General features: G+C 40.0%; 1 protein-coding gene across 7 annotated transcripts in view; it reads right to left on the minus strand.

Annotated features, from left to right (window-relative positions):
- Nucleotides 1-20,790, minus strand: part of NSMCE2 (NSE2 (MMS21) homolog, SMC5-SMC6 complex SUMO ligase) — a 238,184-nt gene that overhangs the window by 178,376 nt on the left and 39,018 nt on the right. For 6 of the 7 annotated variants that reach the window (NM_001075797.3, XM_005215369.5, XM_010811958.3 and 3 more), the window contains 1 exon segment: nucleotides 12,633-12,739. In NM_001075797.3, the coding sequence (NP_001069265.2) occupies nucleotides 12,633-12,739 (107 nt within the window). 7 annotated transcript variants of the gene reach the window in all.

The raw sequence follows: 20,790 nt of genomic DNA on the forward strand, positions 1-20,790 counted from the left end.
GCAGGGATTCCAGAGGGCTCCTCACCCATTGCCTGGGGCAAAATAAGTTGGCTTCAGACTCTTTTAGTCAAAGTGCCAGGGGACTGAAGAAAAGAAACTGATTATTTCTAAATCTGGTTTAAGTAAACCATCAACAGCCTGTAGACAAATATCAAATAACTGGGGAAGTCAGAAGAGAAGTTAATTTGCTTTCATCCACTAGGCTAAGTTCTCCAGAACATCTGAAACACCAAACTGACACCAAGAGCACAAATGGGTTTTGTTACTGTTTTATGGAAATTGAATTACAAAGAACCGTTTATGATTAAATCATTTAAAAAAAAACTGGCTAGCCTGGAAACCTAGCCACTGAATGTTCTATGGGAAACTGTATTCCATGAGTCGATTCAGAAATCCAAACACTGGGAATGTGTCTTGTCTCTTTCAAGCTCCAACAGCTAACAGAGACTCCCTTCTGATCCTCTGAGGCAGATTCAGGAAGTCTCTTTCACTCTTAGGGCCTGTGGCCATTCAGATATGAGATGTCAGATGGGGACAGTCAGGATACAGTAACTATATACCACCTTTCACTTTTTGGGGGGAGGGAGGGCCAAAACATATTCCTATTTATAATAACACATCCTTATTTATAAACTCATTTTATCCACAATTGCCCAGTGAAGTATGTAGGGCAAATATTGTGATAACTCCCATTTTAGAAACGAGGAAGCTGAAGCACAGAAGTTTCCATGACTTGTCCAAGGTCACAGCCTGGCAGAACAAGGATGAGAAGTCAGATCTTTACTTCCCAGCCCAACACTCTTATCAACGAAATGCCAACTGCTGAGAAAGGGGGAGAAAGTAGTACAGGTGCCTGTGCTGTACTGAGACTTGACTTTTAGACTAATTTCATCTGGCTTGTGAATTTTCATTAATTTCCTTCTTTGGTGTTGCCTGATGAGTTAGTCACTAAAACCATCAGATCAGAAAGTATAAATTGTCTCATATTATTTCCTCATTGTTACCAATCGATGTTCAACTTTAAGTGTTTCATAATAAAGTGACTCAGAGACTATGCAAGCCCAATCTGCATTAGTCACTTGTTGAACTGTTACATGAGATTTCTGCAGAAATAAGCATTTACCAAAAAGATGACTAAATTAAGGACAAAAAGTGAATGTAAAACTTACACATTTTTTCCTTCCAGTTTAAGCTGTGGCATGAGAAAATAAATGTGAGGAAACAAAGCACAAGCCACCTATAAATGGCAATACATTTATTCTGAGTTTAGGGGGTTTAGAAGAGTGTACCAATTTAAACAGCATGTAGCAGACATTTTCATGATGAGAAAAGAAGTTAAAAGTTAACAGGCCAGAGTGCTGAGCCCTCGCCTTTATACAGCACTTTTACCTCTCAAGTGCTTTCGCACAGGTTATCTCATTTCTTAATCAAGAAATCGCTCTGTGAGAGGTAGCAGCAGATATTACTGAGTTCATTTTGCAAACCTGCTTAAGGTCAACACAACTTTTCAGTAGATAGGTATAGACAAAAACACAATAATTAACCCGAACAGTAACACCAAACAATTTACTACTGCAATGGGGACACAGTTCACAAAGGTAAAACATGTTAATTCCATATTTTGGCTGAGCAATACCATTCCTATTATAGACAATATCGCATGACATTCTAACTTCACCTATATTATTTATGGGTGCTTTAAGTAATACGGTAAGAACTTATTCCAAGAAAAAAATTGAGGCTTTTTTCTGTTTTTGCTGAGGCTTTTTAAGACACAGTGTAACCACACCTCATGAGCCATATTTATTTTCTGATTTTGTAAGAGGGATGCTCTGAATACACCCAGGATTTAGTTCATTTAGGGCTCCGATTTAGTACTTCATGTGGCTTTACTGGCTTCTGTGTCATGGTGGAGGCTAAAATAATCCTCAGGGTGACAGAGAGTAACCTGATGGGTGGAGTGGGTTTGCGGCTTGGTAGCAGTGAGATTCCAAGAATCACAAATAAATGAGGCAACTGAAAGGCACTTGAAGCATGTGAGACCCTTGGGTGTCTGTCAAGGGGAAAGTTAAAAGCAAGCAAGTCAAGGCATCTGGAAATCAATTGTGTGATGCAATCATATTAAATTTATTCTCGGTTTTGCTTCCAATTTTAAGTAACAATGACTTGGTCTTTTTGGGGGGTCAGGGGAGGTGGTGGAGCTCCTTTGCACAACATGAAGGATCCTAGTTCCCGGACAAGGGATGGAAACCTCACCCCCTACAGTGGATCTGCAGTGGGAATGTGGTGACAACAACTGGACCAGCAGGAAAGTCTCCCCCCACCAATTTATTTTGGCACCTGGACAGGGACTTGAACTCTGGGCCTTCATATTAAAAGTCTGATGCTCTGCCAGTTGAGCTACTTGGGCATGGTCCTTATCAAGACCGTTTTCAATTAGAAGATAATTAAACTTTTTTTTAAGATCAAATAAAGAAGAGAAGAAATAATTAAACTGGTGTATTTACTCTAGCCTATGAGAAGTGTGCATAAAGATTTTCACTATTTTTAAAGAATCTTATAATATGTGACACTAATTTTCCTTTAAAAAAAAAGCCTCAAAAGAAATAAAAATCAAAAAGCTCAAGTGATTAAAATATCAGGCTGGTCATGATACAAAAGAATGAAAGTCACTATTGCTAGAAGCTTGATGCTTTAAGAGAGAAACAGTAAAAAGAAATTCTCACTGTTTTCTCAATGACAATTCACCAGGCACTGGCTCACTGCAGGATCAAAGAGCTCTCCTCACCAGCACAACTGCTAACTCCCAGGCATTTACATTCTCTCCACTTATGGACTTTCTTTCTTTCATCTGTCAACAATTTATATAGACTGCATATTTGAAATAGAGCTGATAACCCATACATAATGATACTTCAGAGGAATAAAGCCAACACATTTTTCTCTCCCAACGATTTGTTCAAATGGGCGCTAATTAACAAACACTACTTAACGGTGGAAATGTAACTGAAGAAATATTTATCTCTGTGCACATGGGTATATAATTATGCTGTTTATTGAACTATCTTGCTTACATGGTTAAGTAATTTTTGTTTACTTTAGGAAACATCAAACGTTAATCCTGAATTACCAAAGTTTTTACTTAGCTGTCTGGTCCTTGCTATAGCATCTTCATACTATATAGGGCTTCCCAGGGCGGGCACAGTGGTAAAGAATCCACCTGCCAAGCAGGAGACACAGGTTTGATCTCTGGGTTGGGAAGATCCCCTGGAGAAGGAAATGGCAACCCACTCCAGTATTCTTGTTTGGCAATTCCATGGACAGAGAAGCCTGGCAGCCTGAAGTTCATGGGGTCACAAAGAGGCATGACTGAGCACAGAACACACAGCTGGTCCTTATACCTAGTAGGGCCCCCTCTGCCATTAACTAGCATATGTTAAGGGGCACAATCTATTCTTCACTGCTGCAGACAAAAGTAGACTTACTGACCAAGGGACTTCACATCCAATTGGCCAAATGCCATGCTTCTCACTGGCCTGGTCCCCCAGATTCCACCCCATCCTTTCCGCTTACAACACTATGAGCACCAAGTTCCCCCCAACATTCTCACCGCCCCCATTACCAGAAAACTCCTCCTAAGGAAAGAGGGCCTTCCTTCAACGTCTCAAGGACATAATCAACTCTGGCCTTTCCCAATGGTTTCCTGCTGCCTACTCTGCTCTCTAAATGTTAACTCAAATTTCCTCTTCAGATACTGTTTAAACTTGATCAAAAGAAATGACTTCTCCTTTACAGAACTCTCTGAGCAACTTTATAAATGAGCCTTGACAGAACTGTTTTCGCTGCTTTCACGCTATCACTTTTCATTGTTTCCAGAACTCTCTGACCTGTATTTGATCACCCTCACTTAAAAAGAGATTGAGGCTTAAAGGGTAGAAAAGCCAGAATTTAAGCAAAGGCTCTTTTCCCTTACTCTGAATTTCTTAAGCATGTTTATTTTATCTGTGTCAAACTATTTCATTGTTAATATTATTTTGTAGCCTACTTTATATACACATGTCAAGAGGCTTTTATATCTTCATTAAACTAAGCATTCTATTGGCACTAACTGAACAACTTAATTATGAGATTAATAAACAAGCAGCTGTTTCAACTCCACACTTGGCAAATGCATTCATTTTATAGTGAGTCTTAGCATTTGGTGATCAATTCCGTGGCTCAGTCTATTCTCCCATCTCTCTTCCACAGTGAGCCCATGCTCACAAGCACCAAATAGTGGGGAAAGGCCAACATCTCAAGATCTGTAATACTTACCAAGTATGGTGAAAAGTCTGATGTGGAAGAAGGCTCAAGTGATTATCTAAAATAAGGGTTTGATGCTAAATGTGGACTATGCCCAATGTCATACACGAGCAAGAGCTTGCTGTATTAAAGAATATTCACATCATTTAAAGAATTCAAGTGATTAGCTGTCAGCATTGCCCAGTACCACCAAGGCCAAGGTGTTCAATAAGCACTGAGAGCTGTGCTGAACCAAGGTTTCAGAGTCTATGTGCTTTTCCTGTCCACACCACTGCTGTGTCCTTTCTGCCTATATTATCCCTTCCTCTCTTCCTTTCCTTCCCCCCACTTTTCTGAATCAATACCCCACACATGGGGTCTTATTTGCTTCAAAGAGAGGCTCTGATGGCCAAGCAACCATTGTGTGTTTTTAAAAAGAGCTGTTCCTTCCTCTTTTCACTGCTGGAATAATGCAGATTCTTTTCAGAGGTCTCGCCCGTTCCTGATTTTATGCACAGAAACATCCTGTAGGTCCACTTCAGGTAGGGAGTTTGAGTACTTCCTAGATCCCTGGATGCCATGAAATCTGTACCCACATTGCTGGATCCATCATCTCTCAGCCTCCTCTGTAAGGAACGGGGATTGAGACAATAGAAGCATTTTCCAAAGTGGGTTCTGTAAAGTATCAGTTCTTCCCCAAAGAGATTTTCAAACAAGTTTAGGAAATAACTAAATACTCTCCTTTGGAGAATCACAATGCACAAAAGCATCTTAAAGGCTTTGGAGTCTTGAAGGAAATTCTTTTAATCAAGCATTCCCCAAACTTATTTGACCACAAAATCCTTTTTTTCCTATTATTCTTATTCACATCCTGATTAATTAGCATTATGGAATGAACTTAGAATGTGCATGAGAGGCACGTTAAGGCCCAGTAGAGTGTAACTATTTTAGAACTCTGAATAAAATCCAGCACTTGATACCTACAAAACACAAAGATTTCTATAAACCACCCATGATAACCAGTCTTAATACAACACAGACCAGAAATTTCACCAATTAGCAGCTACATTACTTGGGAATCTAAGAGTTTTATATCTCGATTCCTTTCTATAAAGGCAACTCAATTAGTGAAATACTATACCCAGATCTACTCCTTCTGTGTATTAGACACAATGCTAAAGACAACCTTAATTTAGGAAGAACTGCAGAGGGAGTTCTACAGCAATGGAATAGAAATTAATTACCAGTAATCACAGAAAGAGACACATTCTGGGGCCAAAAGGCTGAACAGTGAATATATACATCAACTTTTTTTTTTTTGGTGGCTGTGCTGGGTCTTCATTGTCGCACAGGGGCTTTCTCTAGTTGCAGTGAGCAGGGACAACTCTCTAGTTGCGGTGTGCAGTGAGTGACTTCTCTTGTTGCAGAGCATGGGCTCTACAGCACATGGTTATCGGTAGCTGAGGCTCCCAGGCTCTAGAGCAGAGGCTCCACAGTTGTGGTGCTTGGGCTTAGCTGCTCCACGGCACGTGGGATCTTCCCAGACCAGGGATTGAACCTGTGTCTCCTGCTTTGGCAGGCGGATTCTTCAACACTGAGCCAAGAGGGAAGCCCTCTACATCAACCTTTCTCCCCTGGTTAATTACCACATCTGGGCAATATCCCTCGAGATGAAAGGAGCATTTGTTAACATGGACGGAAAGGCACCACACGCTGTTCTGGAGGGCTAGTGGAGGGTTTCACAGTACTTTCCCACCTGGTTCTAGGAGCTCTTCACTAATTCCATTGTCATCCCTTACCTGACAAGAGTCATTTCTCCCATGCTCGGGAATCTTCTGTCCCCAGTGTCACAATCCTGCCTTCTATCCTTGTCAATGAGTCACAGTGCAAGGTGCGCTACTACATCCAGTCACCACATGGTCATAGCCAATAAATCACATCCTCTGCCCTGGAAGTTTCTTTAGATACTATAAATCATTAGCTTTCTCTGTGAGAAAGGCTCCCCAAATCTGGTATAACTAAAAAAGTAACTCCCAACTTACAAGATACCCCATAAGATTTCATGTTAAAGGAGAAGACGTTAAAGTAATTTTAAAATAAGATCTATAAAAGGCAAAGTTTACCAGGTGATGAAGGGTGAAGGGTGAGGAGGCAGTGGGAAGTGATATGTCAAAAACATTCTAAACTAGTTGCATAATGTCAAGGCTGAGGTAAGCTATACCTTTGACCCACCTTGTTCTTTTATTATATCTAAGACTGTGTTGGTTTCAACAACTTACATGAGGTATATTTCCACTCTTCTAACTCTCAACATACTAGCTTTCAAAGGCAGATAAAATGTTCGTGTTAGCTTATCAAGTAAAAAAGCCACAGTGCACAGGGCATATCCATGAACAGATTTATAAGGAACAACCCAAGTAAGCTGATCCAGCAACTAACTACCCCTCTAGTTAGAAGAAAAATAGCCTCCTCCTTTACACTTGGTAGGAACTGTTATAAAAAACTAATTTTAAAAACTGCAAGAAATACGTGATAGCATCTTTAAGATGCAGGTAGCACAAAAGAGAGCAGCTGGGGAAGGTGAAGAAAATACAAATGCTCTGGGTTTTCCATAAGGTAAGATGTTCAAGCAGCACATACTGAAAGAACCATACACGAGTAAAATCTGACATTTCCTTTAAGATTTGAAGTTTGTTACAGTAAAACCACACAATTAAGTATCATGATAAAAAAAAATGCAAAGTATAACATGAATCTCAAGCTTTAGTTATTTTTACTAAACTCTAGGGTTAGATTGCTCATCAAAAAAGCACAGAAAATGAATATTTCACCACTGACTGTTAATAATATCAGTAACTAATAGGAACCTCTTGGGCCATTTGTTATTTAGCTTGGCGGGGGTGAGGGGCATCCTTTTTCACTGTGAGAATTAAGGTTATAAAAAAGTTACAAAGACCACCCCCACGATAGCAGCTGGACTCTTTATCATCTCTTATTTGAAAAAAAACGTACCTGAGAATCAATCTGAGGACTCTCTGGATCAAGCTGTTACCCACCTTCTGGACTCGAAGCCCACAAGACGGACTCCAGGTTTAGTTTAAAACCATCACACAAATCCAGAACCAGAAGGACACAGTACACAGTATCACTACTGCTTATCTGACAGATGGAATAAGGCCTCCTGATCATGCAATCAGCTTCCTTGATAAGCTCAGTTGGTAAGAAACCACCTGCAATGCAGGAGACCCTGGTTCGATTCCTGGGTCAGGAAGATTCCCCTGGAGAAGGGATAGGCTACCCAGTCCAGTACTCTTGGGCTTCCCTTGTCGCTCAATTGGTAAAAAATCGCCTACAATGCGGGAGACCTGGGATCAATTCCTGGGTTGGGAAGAGCCCCTGGAGAAGAAAAAGGCTACAAACTCCAGTATTTTGGCCTGAAGAATTCCATGGACTGTATAGTCCTTGAGATAGCAAAGAGTCAGACATGACTGAGCAACTTTCACTTTCACTTTTCGATACATGGTAAGAGTCTCACTTCAAGAGGGATAATCCAGGTGACCAGTAAAATGGCTTGAGAAGCAGAGTATCAGTAATGAAATTATTCTTATTAATAAATCAACTACTGTCATAACTGGCTTTACTAATAAGTGCAGTTCCTGGCTCATGGCAGGCACTCACATCTGCAGATGAATGAACCCTTGACCAACCTTAGGTAGGTTACTCGGCTACTCTACAGACTTTAACCTTTCTGTGTAAAAAAGCAGGCTTTCTCTGACAATTTTCTCAAATTAAGTCTTCGGATTGATCAAGGCACTTTGAAACTCTGACATAAAGGAGAAGGAAAAAAAAAAAAGATGCTTCCATTTCATGCAAAAAGTCACACAGACAGGGGAAGTTATACATCATGATCCCCACGTTGAAGCTCATCAGACTTTCATCTTAGATTAAATATCACTTTATCAGGAAGAAGTCCCCTAACCACCAACCTACTGCCCAGAGGATATTATGCCCCCTGAGTTAATAACTCTCCTTAAAAACTTTATTTTCCCTTTGCAGTACACAGCACAACAATCATTAAATAATGACTGTACTGCTCTTTGTTAAATGTTTGTCTCCCTCTCTAGACTTCAGACATTCTGAAAGTGAGGTCATGTGGGCTTTGCTGATTGACCTCCAGATTCTAGCACCAAGAAATATCTGGCATATAGGTGTTTAGAAAACGTGTTCAGTGAACGTTTGAGAACAAAAAGCCAGCCAATGGTGCCCTTCAAGATACTCAAATAATAAAAGCTTAGAAATCAAGAAAGGGAACATTAGGTCATCAAAAGCTAATGTTCAGAACATCACTCTGTTCTCAACATGAAACCGAGAAAAGTTTTTCCTTAGCAGTCACAGCGATAAAAGAAGTAAATGGATCATAGTATATCTATGTGCCATTTTATAGCTTTCAAAACACTTTCATCACATGTGTGGTCTCATGACTGAAAATCTCCATAGAGTTCCTACTGAATTGTTTGTGATTTAACATGTTTCAAAGAGCTGTGACAGGTATATAACCCATTTACCCTGAAGGCTTTTATAAATGACTTACGGACTGTCTGTGAATTTTGGTTTTTTTAGTGTTCACTGCATAATATTCCCTCTACAAAACAGCTGGGACAACGTCTTTACTTCTTTTCTTTTTTTAAGTTTCAGAACACTGAAATAAATACTGATTCCAAATAAAAACTTCAAGCATTGTAGAAAATAGCAGCTCTATTTTCTCAAAGGACAAAGAAAGGCGATCTGAGTGCTTTGTTAAAAGCCAAAGGGACTTCCCAGCGATGGCTGGGAAATTGAGCCACACCTTTAAGGTTCCAAAGTACACTTAGAAAACATTTTCAGAGGTTTATAACCTGCAGAATTCTGTGAAGATGAGAGCAGATGAGAGATCTTCATTTAAATAAGAAACTCCAAAGCTCTTTGATGATTAAAAAAATTTTTTTAAACAGAAAAGACCAGAGAGTAGACCAGAATCTTGGCAAAGGATATAGGAATGGCAGTATTGCAATTCCTAAAAGTCTATGACAGAGAAGTGAAACAGGACTCATAGGGGTTCCTATTATCTGTATTCTTTCTTAATTGTTGTTGTTGCTTAGTCGCTAAGTTGTATCCAACTCTTCTGTGACCCAGTATCCCACCAGGCTTCTCTGTCCATGGAATTCTCCAGACAAGAATACCACAGTGGGTTGCCATTTCCTTCTCCAGGGGATCTTCCCGACCCAGGGATCAAACTTGCATCTCCTAAATTGGCAAGTGGATTCTTTACCACTGAGCTACCAGGGAAGTCCATTCTTTCTTAATAATTTGATTTAAAACAATATCTTTGTTTTAGAGATCATAAACACCTCATATTGTAACTCAATCAGCTAAAATCTAATCCTATATGATTCTTGGATTCCAAAGGAGGACAGGTTAAAGCCAATAAAAGTTTTAATTCAAAGCCCTGAAATAAAGTGAGCAAAGGACTTGTTTTTAAGAAAGATCCTGTTCCACCTTTCTCAGGAGTGTGTTTGGAAATCCACGTTTGTAATAACACAGTATCTTTACCTCTATCATATTTTATGAATGTCAAAGTGTTTGATACACAGTATCTAATCTGATTAACACAATAATCTTATGAAACAGGCAGGCTAAGACTTTTATAGATGAAGACCATGAGGTTCCAAGAGGTTAAGTTTCTTGACCCATGATCATAACTTGGAAAGTGGGAGCTCCAGAGTTGTAACAGTTTCTGATCCCTAGACCCTTTCTCTCCAGTACTCTTGCCTGGAAAATCCTATGGACGGAGGACCCTGGTGGGCTGCAGTCCATGGGGTCGCTGAGAGTCTGATACGACTGAGCGACTTCACTTTCACTTTTCACTTTCATGCGCTGGAGAAGGAAATGGCAACCCACTCACTCCAGTGTTCTTGCCTGGAGAATCCCAGGGACGGGGGAGCCTGGTGGGCTGCCGTCTACGGCGTCGCACAGAGTCAGACACGACTGAAGCGACTTAGCAGCAGCAGACCCTTTCTATTCCTAAAGAACTATACCATTCTGACCCCTTTCAAGCTGCTGTTCATTCTTTATCCCTCACCAAAACAAGAAATAAAATGGCAGTAAGACAGTACTCCATACTGTGTAAAGAGTGAATAGCATATAAAGAGGATAAAATATTTCCCTCAAAATAATGGTCATATCCCCACTATGTCTCTATATGGTTTTAGGTCTTAGAAATCTTACAAAACTATGATTTGCTATTCTTGGTCTCATATCAAGCTTATACAGCGAGCACGACTTTGCATAAGAAAAAACTGCAACTAAACATGCTTTCTCCTCTTATGAAAGATCAGGGACCTTCCTGACAAGCATTAGAATCACTGAATCCAAGTTGCTCCATAGTGCAGGGTGAGGTTAGGGCTGAAAAGCTGGATAAAACTCCAAGCACCATCTTTCTTGTTTAGTAGGGTGGGGGTAATGGAATGAAGTCTCAAGATGAAAGAAATGCTGTTAACTCCTGAGGGGAGAGTTGCTTTTCCTTTTTTTCCCTTTATGAGTGACTCAGTTTTTTGAAAGTAGGAAAGTCCAATTCTTTCTATAAAAATATCATGTGTATCTGTGAATCCTAAGGTTCAACAGGAAAAAAATCCACATTAAGTTCTTCAACTTTCAAAATCTGTTTTCTTATCTATAATGTACACTGTGCTGTTTCCTTTGCAAAACATCAAGGTTAAAGCAGAAAAGCCTATCAAATAACCTCCATAGAATGTAAGGGCCAATGCTGGACCAGCCCATATCATAGGTCTAACTCTGATCTTTGGTAGCAAATATACTTTATTCTTGGGCTTCCCTGGTGACTCAGTCAGTGAAGAATTCGCCTGCAATGCAGGAGACCTAGATTCGATCCCTGGGTTGGGAAGCTCCCCTGCAGAAGGGAACAGCTGCCCATTCTAGTATCTGGCCTGGAGAATTCCATGGACAGAGGAGCCTGGCGGGCTACAGTCCATGGAGTCACAAAGAGTCGGACATGACTGAGCGACTGTCACTTCACTTCACACTTTATTCTATAAAAACAGCCTTGTTCTTCTAAGGCAGTGACTGTCAACCTTGGATACATAATAGAATGGGTTTTAAAAATACAGGTGCCCCAATCCTGCTCCAGACAGACTGGTGAAATCAGAGTCTCTTTAGTGTAGGGTAGGGACTGACTGGCTGGTTCTAGAGGTCAGCTGGAATTGAAAATCATTGCTATTAGTTTCAAAGACCAGACACGATACCATTTTCATATCTTCCTATGGAAGAAATATTCACAGGCCAAAGACAGTCATGATGGTTAGAAACACCAGAACTGAATGAGCGTATTACTTGGATATAAGCAGACATTCTTAAGATAGTCACAAATGCTACACTTAGTAAATATTAACCATCAAAAGAAAAAAAGGAGAAAACAAAATTTTAAAGACGAAAAAACTCAGAAAACAGCATATAATCAGAAACATAACTATGTAATACTCACTTAAATATGGCTTAAGCATTAGATCATATTCAAAAATTTCTCTTCCACTGAATAGCAGCTAATCTTGTAAAATATTTGAGTTTTAGAATTTTCCCATAGATATAAGTAAGAAAAAGCAAATAAAGAAACCAGAAGTACAAGACATCCTATTACACAGGTATATGAAATCAGTTCAAAGGGGAGTTTCCACTGCTCAGAGGACAAAGCACTTCTCAGAAACATTACTGCAATCATATTGCTCATTTCTTACTCAACACAGTACTGCTGAAAAGGATGTTGCTATGTTCCCACCTTAACTGCTTTATGTGTTGTTCCTGTGATAGCCGGAGCCAACAAAGTTTGGCTTCTGGAAAAAACGAAATGCCAAGCTGCTTTATTTTTAAACTTTCTCTAAAACTCTTCCCTATTATCTGATTCTATGAATTTTGCAATAGCTACATATTAGTTACAGCTGGAGAATGAGTAACCAAACCCCGTCTAAATTGTATGCTGAAACAAATGTAACAAGTTCTATGCAGTGTTTAGTTTTTTATAAAAAACTACTCACATTCATAGGGGGCTTAGACTAATAAAATCTGAGACCAAAAAATGCAAGGAAATCTAAACTGTAATATCCTAATTAAATCTAGGTGACCTATTTAGGAAAATAATTAAGATTCCTATTCTATGAACTTCCTGATTAAGAAGAGATTAATAGTTACCACAGAAAGGATAAGAAACTATTAAAGGTTAGAGAAGAATTTTGATTTTGTGTTTCTATTTCTAAGTCAGTCACTTGTAACCAAATATAACCAGGTGAGTGGTGTAAACTTACATGGTTTATTGTAGATTGCACAGCCTTTAAATAATGGTTTAGTTCCCGATCCATCATTGCAAATTCAACCATTGCCTTATCCATACTGTATTCACTACTCACTTCAGCTGAAAAATAAAAGGGAAACAGATTATTGTTTTTCACTTAAAATGCCATAGCTGGGAAAAGCTACACCAACATAATTATTAGTCAATGATCTATGTAAATGATTTTGCAAAAGTATTACATCTTTTAAAATGTCTTCAATATACACCTGGTTCATTCTAAATTTGAAGAAGATGGCCAACAGAAAAAGGCTCAAAGGTGGAAATGTAGACTCAGACACACGAGTCTCAGCTATGCCACCTGCCTGGACAGTCTGAAATCAACCACTACACTTTTCTCAGCCTCAGTTCCATCATCCATTAAAGCAGTGCAGTTATATGTCTGCACATGAACCCCACAGTATCATTAAAGATCAAATAAGGAAGATTTTTCACTTCTAGTAATGGTAGACTGGGTTATGCAGACCAATCCTCCTACTGAAGACAACTAAAATCATAGGGTAAAACAGAAAAAAAAGAGATCTCCTTAAAAAGAAAAGTCACAAGATAGTAAGAAATACCAGGGCCAAATCAGAAGCAGAACGCAGGATCCAAAGTTACATACATTCCCCTAGTAACTTGAGGGTCCCCACTTCTCAGAATAAAGATGAACTAGAGTAATAAGCCCACTCTGCTCCTCCAGGCTGTAGGGAGGTGGGCCTTGGCCACTGAGAAGAAAAGAGGGCAGAGAGAAAGAAAGAACAAATGTGTTTCTGAAAAACTGCAACAACAAGCCACAGCGGAAACAGATCCCCAAACGTTTCAGGTGTCGGTCAGAGCAGGAAACAACCGTCCTGACTGTATTTAAAAATTAAAAACCCTCAGGGAACAAGAGGGTTACAAAAAGTGACTAGTAGACTAGAAAAGTGAGATAATATTAAAAGCGCTTAAAAGAAACATTTTCCCCAAGCTCTAGACACACAATTTAACAGATCAGGAGAAGATAGAGAACACAGATTAATAAAAAACGTTAGCATTTAAAAACCTGAAGTGAAGTGAAGTGACGTTGCTCAGTTGTGTCTGACTCTTTGCGACCCCATGGACTGTAGCCTACTACGCTCCTCTGTCCGTGGGATTTTCCAGGCAAGAGTACTGGAGTGGGTTGCCATTTCCAAAACTGGTGTCCTTAAATCACATTTGGAGATGCACACAAAGACTCTTCATTCAAATACCCTAACTCAGATGAATGTCAGTATTCCTTATCTCCCCTGAAGAACAATACAACTGTCTAGCTCAAAGTTATAAAATAATGTAAAACCCACTTACATTTGGCTTTTAAGAAATTATTTCCTAGACTTCTAAATTATGCTTTAGTTTTACAGTAGTCAATAATAAACACATTCCTTAAAATATCTCCTGGGCTAACATGTTTTTAGTAGAGTATCTCTTGGCTTGTAACACCCAGACTTCACAAAATATATACATACCTCTACATAAGTTTTTTGTTTTTCTTTTTGAGGAGTGGGAAGGAGCAGGGTTTACATAATAAAAAAATTGTATTTACATTCACAAAATTAAATACAAATTTTAAACAAAATGGTATAAGAGAAAGGTCTCAAGTCATATACCAAATAAAATAGTAAGGCTATTCAAAAATGTCCAAACATCAATGAAAGAGACATGTTGCTTAGCTGTTGCTGGTACCAACGTGTCTCTATTGCCATAATATAGCAACTGTTTGTTAAAAATCATATTAACTGCTTGATGATCAGAAAGAGAATTTTAAACAATCTATATCCTAATGATGATGGGTTGTGACTTACTAAGTATTTTACTGTATATATTTACATTTCAGCAAATTGGTTAGGAGTTTGGAATTGACCTATAATTTAGGTTTTTTTAGTTTTTAAATTTTTTTTTTAGTTTTTTCTCATTTAAAATAATGAAAAATATAAAAAAAGAAAATCTTTTTAAAAAGGGAGAAGTAGGCCCCTGGTTTCACACAAGTTTTATCTAATTAAAGGAAATAATGGTGCAGGTTTTTTTGTTTGTTTTCTTAAAGAAATCAGTGTATTTTATGTGTAATGGATTCTTATTTTGGGACCACTGAAAAAAGTGGGTAAAGCTGGTAACCTGAGCAAAGACTAACAGCATAAACTGCTTTCTAAAAAAATTCAATAATTAATGGAAACTTCAACCTAAGTAGAAACTTTCTAAAGGATGTATCAGGGGCAAATATAAGAAATAAAAATCTATCAGGGGCTTAAAGCAGCAGGAATTGACATAACGTTGGCAACCTTCCTCTGGAATTGAGTTAATTTTTGAAAGCACTTAGAAATGTGCTTTTGACATTCAAGTTTGCAAAGTAAGCAGGATGATGCTCTTATCATCAAGGGCCCATGGATAATAGTAAGACTTGAATTAGATAACAATTTAAAATATAAGGTGAAGGAGACCTTCCCTGCAAAGGCGAACCTAAGCAATGATGGCTAGGCCAGGATTTGATGGCATGAAGCCTAGGGGAAGCATCTAAGGAGGCCAACTGGGCACACACAGCCTCCACTAAGGCGCAAGAATGCTGGGACAAGCTAAAGAACCTAAGTGATGAATAGTGCAGCCCAAGGCAACAAAGAGAAAGCACGGGAAGAGAGGAGGAAACTACTCCTGAAAAGAACTGAGAGCCACACCACAGCTGGAAGTGATGCTCAGTCAGATAACCTCAGCCCCAAGTCAATGTTTTGACCTGCTGGAGAAAAGGGCTTGGAGAGACCAGAGACAGTAGATAAGAACTAGAAGAGACTCCCACAACGGCATCTGGAGGGGAGGCCATGAGAAACATCCATATCAGGCAGCTGTTAACCACCATTTCCCTCATTATTACAATAATAACCTCTTTTTTATTTGTGTTCAGGCTTCAGAAATACCAGGCAAAGAAAGGTATACGGAATGTATCTTGTTCTACAAGGAACTGGGGTGGGGAAAGAGCATAGTGTTTTATGTAAAAGGCTAAATAAAGTCCGGAAGAACTCAGGAGGAAAAGAGGGATAAGCACATGACAGGGAGTGGGCTGTTGACCAAAAAGTGGCTGGGGAATGGAGAGGGGCAGAGGGGCTGAGTAGCTAGAGGTCCCTTGATCCTTTACTCCACGGTATATAATTCCGCTATCCAAATTCTCCCACTCTTACAGGGACAGCCCTTCGTAAAAACCCACACCAACCAAATCCAAACCACCCTTCAAGGGCTGAGCTCAAGCCCTGCCAACTTTTAAACTCTACCAGCCTAGAAGGATCTTGTTTAATTTATCTTAACGACTGTATTTATCTATACTTGACACTTTGGCACTTTGAACCAAAAGCAATCTTGTTTTCCTATATGAAATTGTCTCATTTTTCCAAACAGATTTTAATCCATTTGAGGGTACGAACAATGCCTTAGTGTTCTTGGGAACCAACAAAGAAATATAACAATATTCTTATACAACCATCATATATAAATTTGAAAATTAAACTTTTGCCAAACTAAAAATTGTCCTGACCTGATATTCAATTGAATTCAAATGTAAAGATACATAATAAATGTATTTGCCTATTCTATTTTCATTGTGATTTTTCCATAGGAAAAAGGCTGGCCCCAAAGCAGGGTGGGGAGCAGGGGCATTACAAAAATGATGTTAAAATTCACTGAATGACATAGCTCGGAGAGGAAAATATTACTGTACCACACCTCTGCAAGCCTGGAAAGTAACTGCAATGATAAAAATATATGTAATAATAATAGCTGTAGCTAATAATTAGTAAGCACTTATATTATGAGCCAAGATGCACTCAGCACACTGTGTTTATATTAAACCTCACAGCAACATTAAGAGAAAGGTAGTTTTATCTCTACTTTATATGAGAAAACTGGAGCACCATGCAGTTGAAGTAATAACTCACTCAAGGACACATGGTGGTGAGCGGCAGTCAGGCCTCGGCATGCAGGCCTTCCAGCTGCAACGTATGTACACTAGCCTCCCTGTGCTAAAAGATGCTTCAACACGAGAAGGACCAAGCGCCTCTAACCTCTCCATGAATATCTAGGGAACAAATCCTGGGGGCGGGTGACTGGAGAAAAAGTCATGGCCTCCAGCTAGCTTCATCTCAGCTCTGGGTGGCCTGTTCCAAGGAGGACACTGGCCAAGGTCATTCAAATGTGACTGGGCCTGGTGGGGAAAGGCTTTCCCACATTCCTTGGAAGAGGAAATCAGTAACGAAGAGAAAATGATCTTCCCCTTACGAAGTTTTAACACTGGTGAAGAGAGTGATCTTTCCCATCAGCAAGGCTAATTGGAGAGGCTTTATAAAAGCAACCAAGTCACCCCTGAATGCTCAGAGAGTAAGTCAGCTCTTCCAGCAGCTGCTAAGTCCACCAGAACCAAGCCAAGAGCACCAGCGACAACAGAGCAGGAAGCAGCAGCCACGCCAGGCCAGCAGCAGAGAACTGTTTCAGGGGAGGGAAGAGCCTGGGAAGGCTTCACATGCAGACATACTTCTGAGTGGAGCCCAGGGTCAAAACTATTTCTACTCCAAGCTTTTGACGGGGATTCCCTGGTGGCTCAGACAGTAAAGTGTCTGACTGCAATGTCGATCCCTGGGTTGGGAAGATCCCCTACAGAAGGAAATCGCAACCCATTCCAGTACTCTTGCCACCGTCCTCCCTAGCCAAGCAGGGGTCTGGGAGTCTAGGATTTCTTAGATGTGCCACTGAAAGAGCATCAATGTATTAAAATCAACTCTTGCTTGTGTTAATCAAGTGAACCTAAGCAATACACTTGAACATTCATTTACAAGTTAATAAATAGGTGGGGAGGTCTCCTGGAGACTTGGTGAGTCCTGTGTAACACGTCTGGCACACCAACTAAGAAGCTGCTCCAAGAAATTACTTCAAGAACTGGCTGAAATATGTCCCCCTAACCCTGCCCCTGCAAATTAAGTCCAGAGGGCACAGATAATTATAACTGTTCCTGTAAGTACGCCAGTACAGTGGCTGGCCTCCTGCAAATCCACCTTGTTCATACCCAGTGATCCAGCTTAGCATCCCAAACACTATGGACTGCTAATAAGTACTATGAACTGCTAATAGAACTCAAAGAACTGACCAAGTATTTGTAGACCAGGAAGGACCATAGAATGAAGCCCATTCTTTAAAGACAGCTTCTGTTTCATTTTCCTGTTCATTGGCAAACCCTAGAAAAATAGTGACAATTGCTGAAGGAGGGCTTCTTTTTAGGCTGAAGTGCTCTGGTATTTATCTAATGTTTATCTGAATGGAGGCAGGTGCCCTGTATATGATTCCCCTAAAGTCACACAAACCTGTAATTATGCAATCTCGGCAGCTGCGCTAATCATTAGACACGTCACCTGTTACCCAATGTCAGAATGCACTAACAGCAATATTATAACCATACTATTCTCTCTTGAAGTGTTGGATAAGACACTGAAGTTACATGTTACATAAAGTACATTAAGCAGAAATGGGTGATGTAGTATTGCAATCAAATTCAACTTAAAATTCATGAAATTTCAATGAGAAGAAGATGATGACCAAGACAGCAACCAAGTATGAAAGCAAAATAATGTATGAAAACTAGCAATCAATGAGGGTTGTCTCAAAAGTGAAAGACTGGGGCAAAATGAGGGAGAAGAGAGAGGTGTCAGGGAGGACAGGAAGGGAGGAGACGGACTGGCTATTTTTACAGATGTCAGCAGACTCAGGTGAGACAAATTCCAGGTCCTCTGTAGCTAAACAATGTAGGTTGCAAGCCTTTAACAATATGGTAATGCTTGATGTGGCACAATACGGACTCATGAGAGTTTATCCAGGGTGAGTTCCAGGATTGTCTGGTGTCTATTCCCACCTTATTCCTCCATATAATACCACTTTCTTGGCCACTGGTGAAAAAACAGGGATAGAGAAGATTCTCTGTCTTGGCTTCCCCAAGTCCAGATGGGCATGGTCAACAGACCGGTCAAGCTTTCCTTCTACACCAGCAACCAGTTCAGCAAGAATGGAAGGTGAAGTGATGCCACTAAGAGATGCAGCTTCGTGATCAATTACTCTAAACAATGCCCCTCCCAAGCCACAGCCGTCCTCAGCAGCAGCCTAAGGAACGCACTGGAGAGAAGTTAACTTCTCTTCCCAGAGGCCTAGCCCCAAGGTTTGGGAAGCACAGCTGGAAAAAGTCTGATAGCACACAGCACCCAGAGTCAAATAAGTTTCCTCATTATCCTTCAAGTCTTCAGTAGAAGTGCCTTCAGTGAAACAGACACGAAAAAGCGACTCCTGCCCTCCTCCCTCCCCTAGCACATCCATCCCAGCTCATCTCTAGGCCACCTCCCCACACCACCAGATATCTCTTCTATGATTCCAGCCCCAGGGTCCTCTTCCAGAATCCTCCCTAGTCTCCAGAACAGGACCAAATGCTTAATGCCTTCTTGGTCCATAAGACCCCTTTACCTTTACAACAGGGACACATGTGTGTGGGGGGCGCGGGTGTTTTTGGGAGGCACACCCTCAAGACAAATTTCACCTACTTATCCCTTCCAACGTTCTGCCCATGATTCAACAGCACTTTTGCCCATGCTCAAGTTGTTTGCTGAAGTTTTGTCCTAAACAAACAAATACTGCAGAATCAGGTGGTTTTCTATTCTACCAAGTCATGTATAGGCATGTCTGAATAGCAACAAGACCAATTATACAGAGTTGAATAAAATTCAACGCCATGCATTTTATTAGTAAAATACCAAGACAAAGCAGCCATTCAGTGTTTTACGGGGGTTGCTGACTCCAGTTCAACATGAAGCACACACTCAGAACGATCTGATCAACATTCAGTGCCATAAAGTACATGCATCCATTTGGCGAGGAGGAAGGAAGGAAAGGAGGCAGAGAATAGCCTGGTTTCTGTTTTAAATTTCCTAGAACAGGTGGCACATACAGTAGGGAGATTTTACTTTCTGAAACAGGAAATAGGGAATAAATATTTCCTAATCTCTTCAAATTAAAATTGATTCTTCCATTATTTTGTAAGCAAGAAATATCTTCTTTTTGAATAAACTCAAATAAACGACAGTATAAACCAGACTGCCTCTTCCTCCCTCTGTGGGGAAAAAAAAAAAAAGCCCCTTCCTCTTTTAAAATACAGCTTCAACTATCTCCAGCAACATAGTAATATATGACACACACACCTACCTCTATGAGTGGGTGTGTGTGTGTGTTTTTCCTGGCAGCCTAGTATTAAGCAATCATTATATATTCATCAAAAGTCGAATTTAATGACTTACTCACTGCTTGAGCAATATTTAATAGAAACCTGGTTACTTCTCACTGCACTGTACTTTATTCACCATTATTCCTCCTCACAGATATTCCCGTGGTAAAATTAAAACGGAATGCACATTACATAACTGCTTCCCACCAGAAATTATAGTGAAGAGTATAACAGTATATGACACCAACTGGTAAGCAACTGCTTCTTTCACAAGCTTAGGAAATACTGGGGAAATCTTTGTGAAATACTGACCTCTACAATCATCTATACCCATCTATACAATTTTCTTATCATAGTAATACAGAAGAGGGAAGCTGTATAATACAGTAACTCAAAGAGACAGTTCTGGAGTCACTTGACATTCAAATCCAGGTTATGTTGCTTGCTAGCTGTGTAGTCTTTGGCACGTAACGCTGAGTCTCAGTTTCCTCTTCTGTCTAATGGGTACAATAATAGCACATAACTCATAAAGCTAATGTGAGGACTATGTGGGAAAATGTAGCTAAACTGATTAGCACAGGGCCTGGCCCACAGTATGCACTCACAAAATATTATCTATCATTATAATAATTACAGAATGGGCAACTACACTACAAATGTAGTTAGTCTAAATGCTGAAAGCACTTTGCCTTTAGAACTGAACAGTATCCAGTGAAGTTCACTGCTTCAACTCTCTCAGCTGTTTGGATAATGTGAGACCAAAGCACTAATATAAACCCACAAGACTACAACGTGCTATGAGAAGCTTTATCAACAATCCCCCATCCCCACACACCCACCCACTCACCCACTCACACACTACTGTCCAGAAAACTCACTCACCTAG

This window comes from Bos taurus, chromosome 14 (genome assembly GCF_002263795.3).
Source record: "Bos taurus isolate L1 Dominette 01449 registration number 42190680 breed Hereford chromosome 14, ARS-UCD2.0, whole genome shotgun sequence".
Classification (NCBI taxonomy): Eukaryota; Metazoa; Chordata; class Mammalia; order Artiodactyla; family Bovidae; genus Bos; species Bos taurus.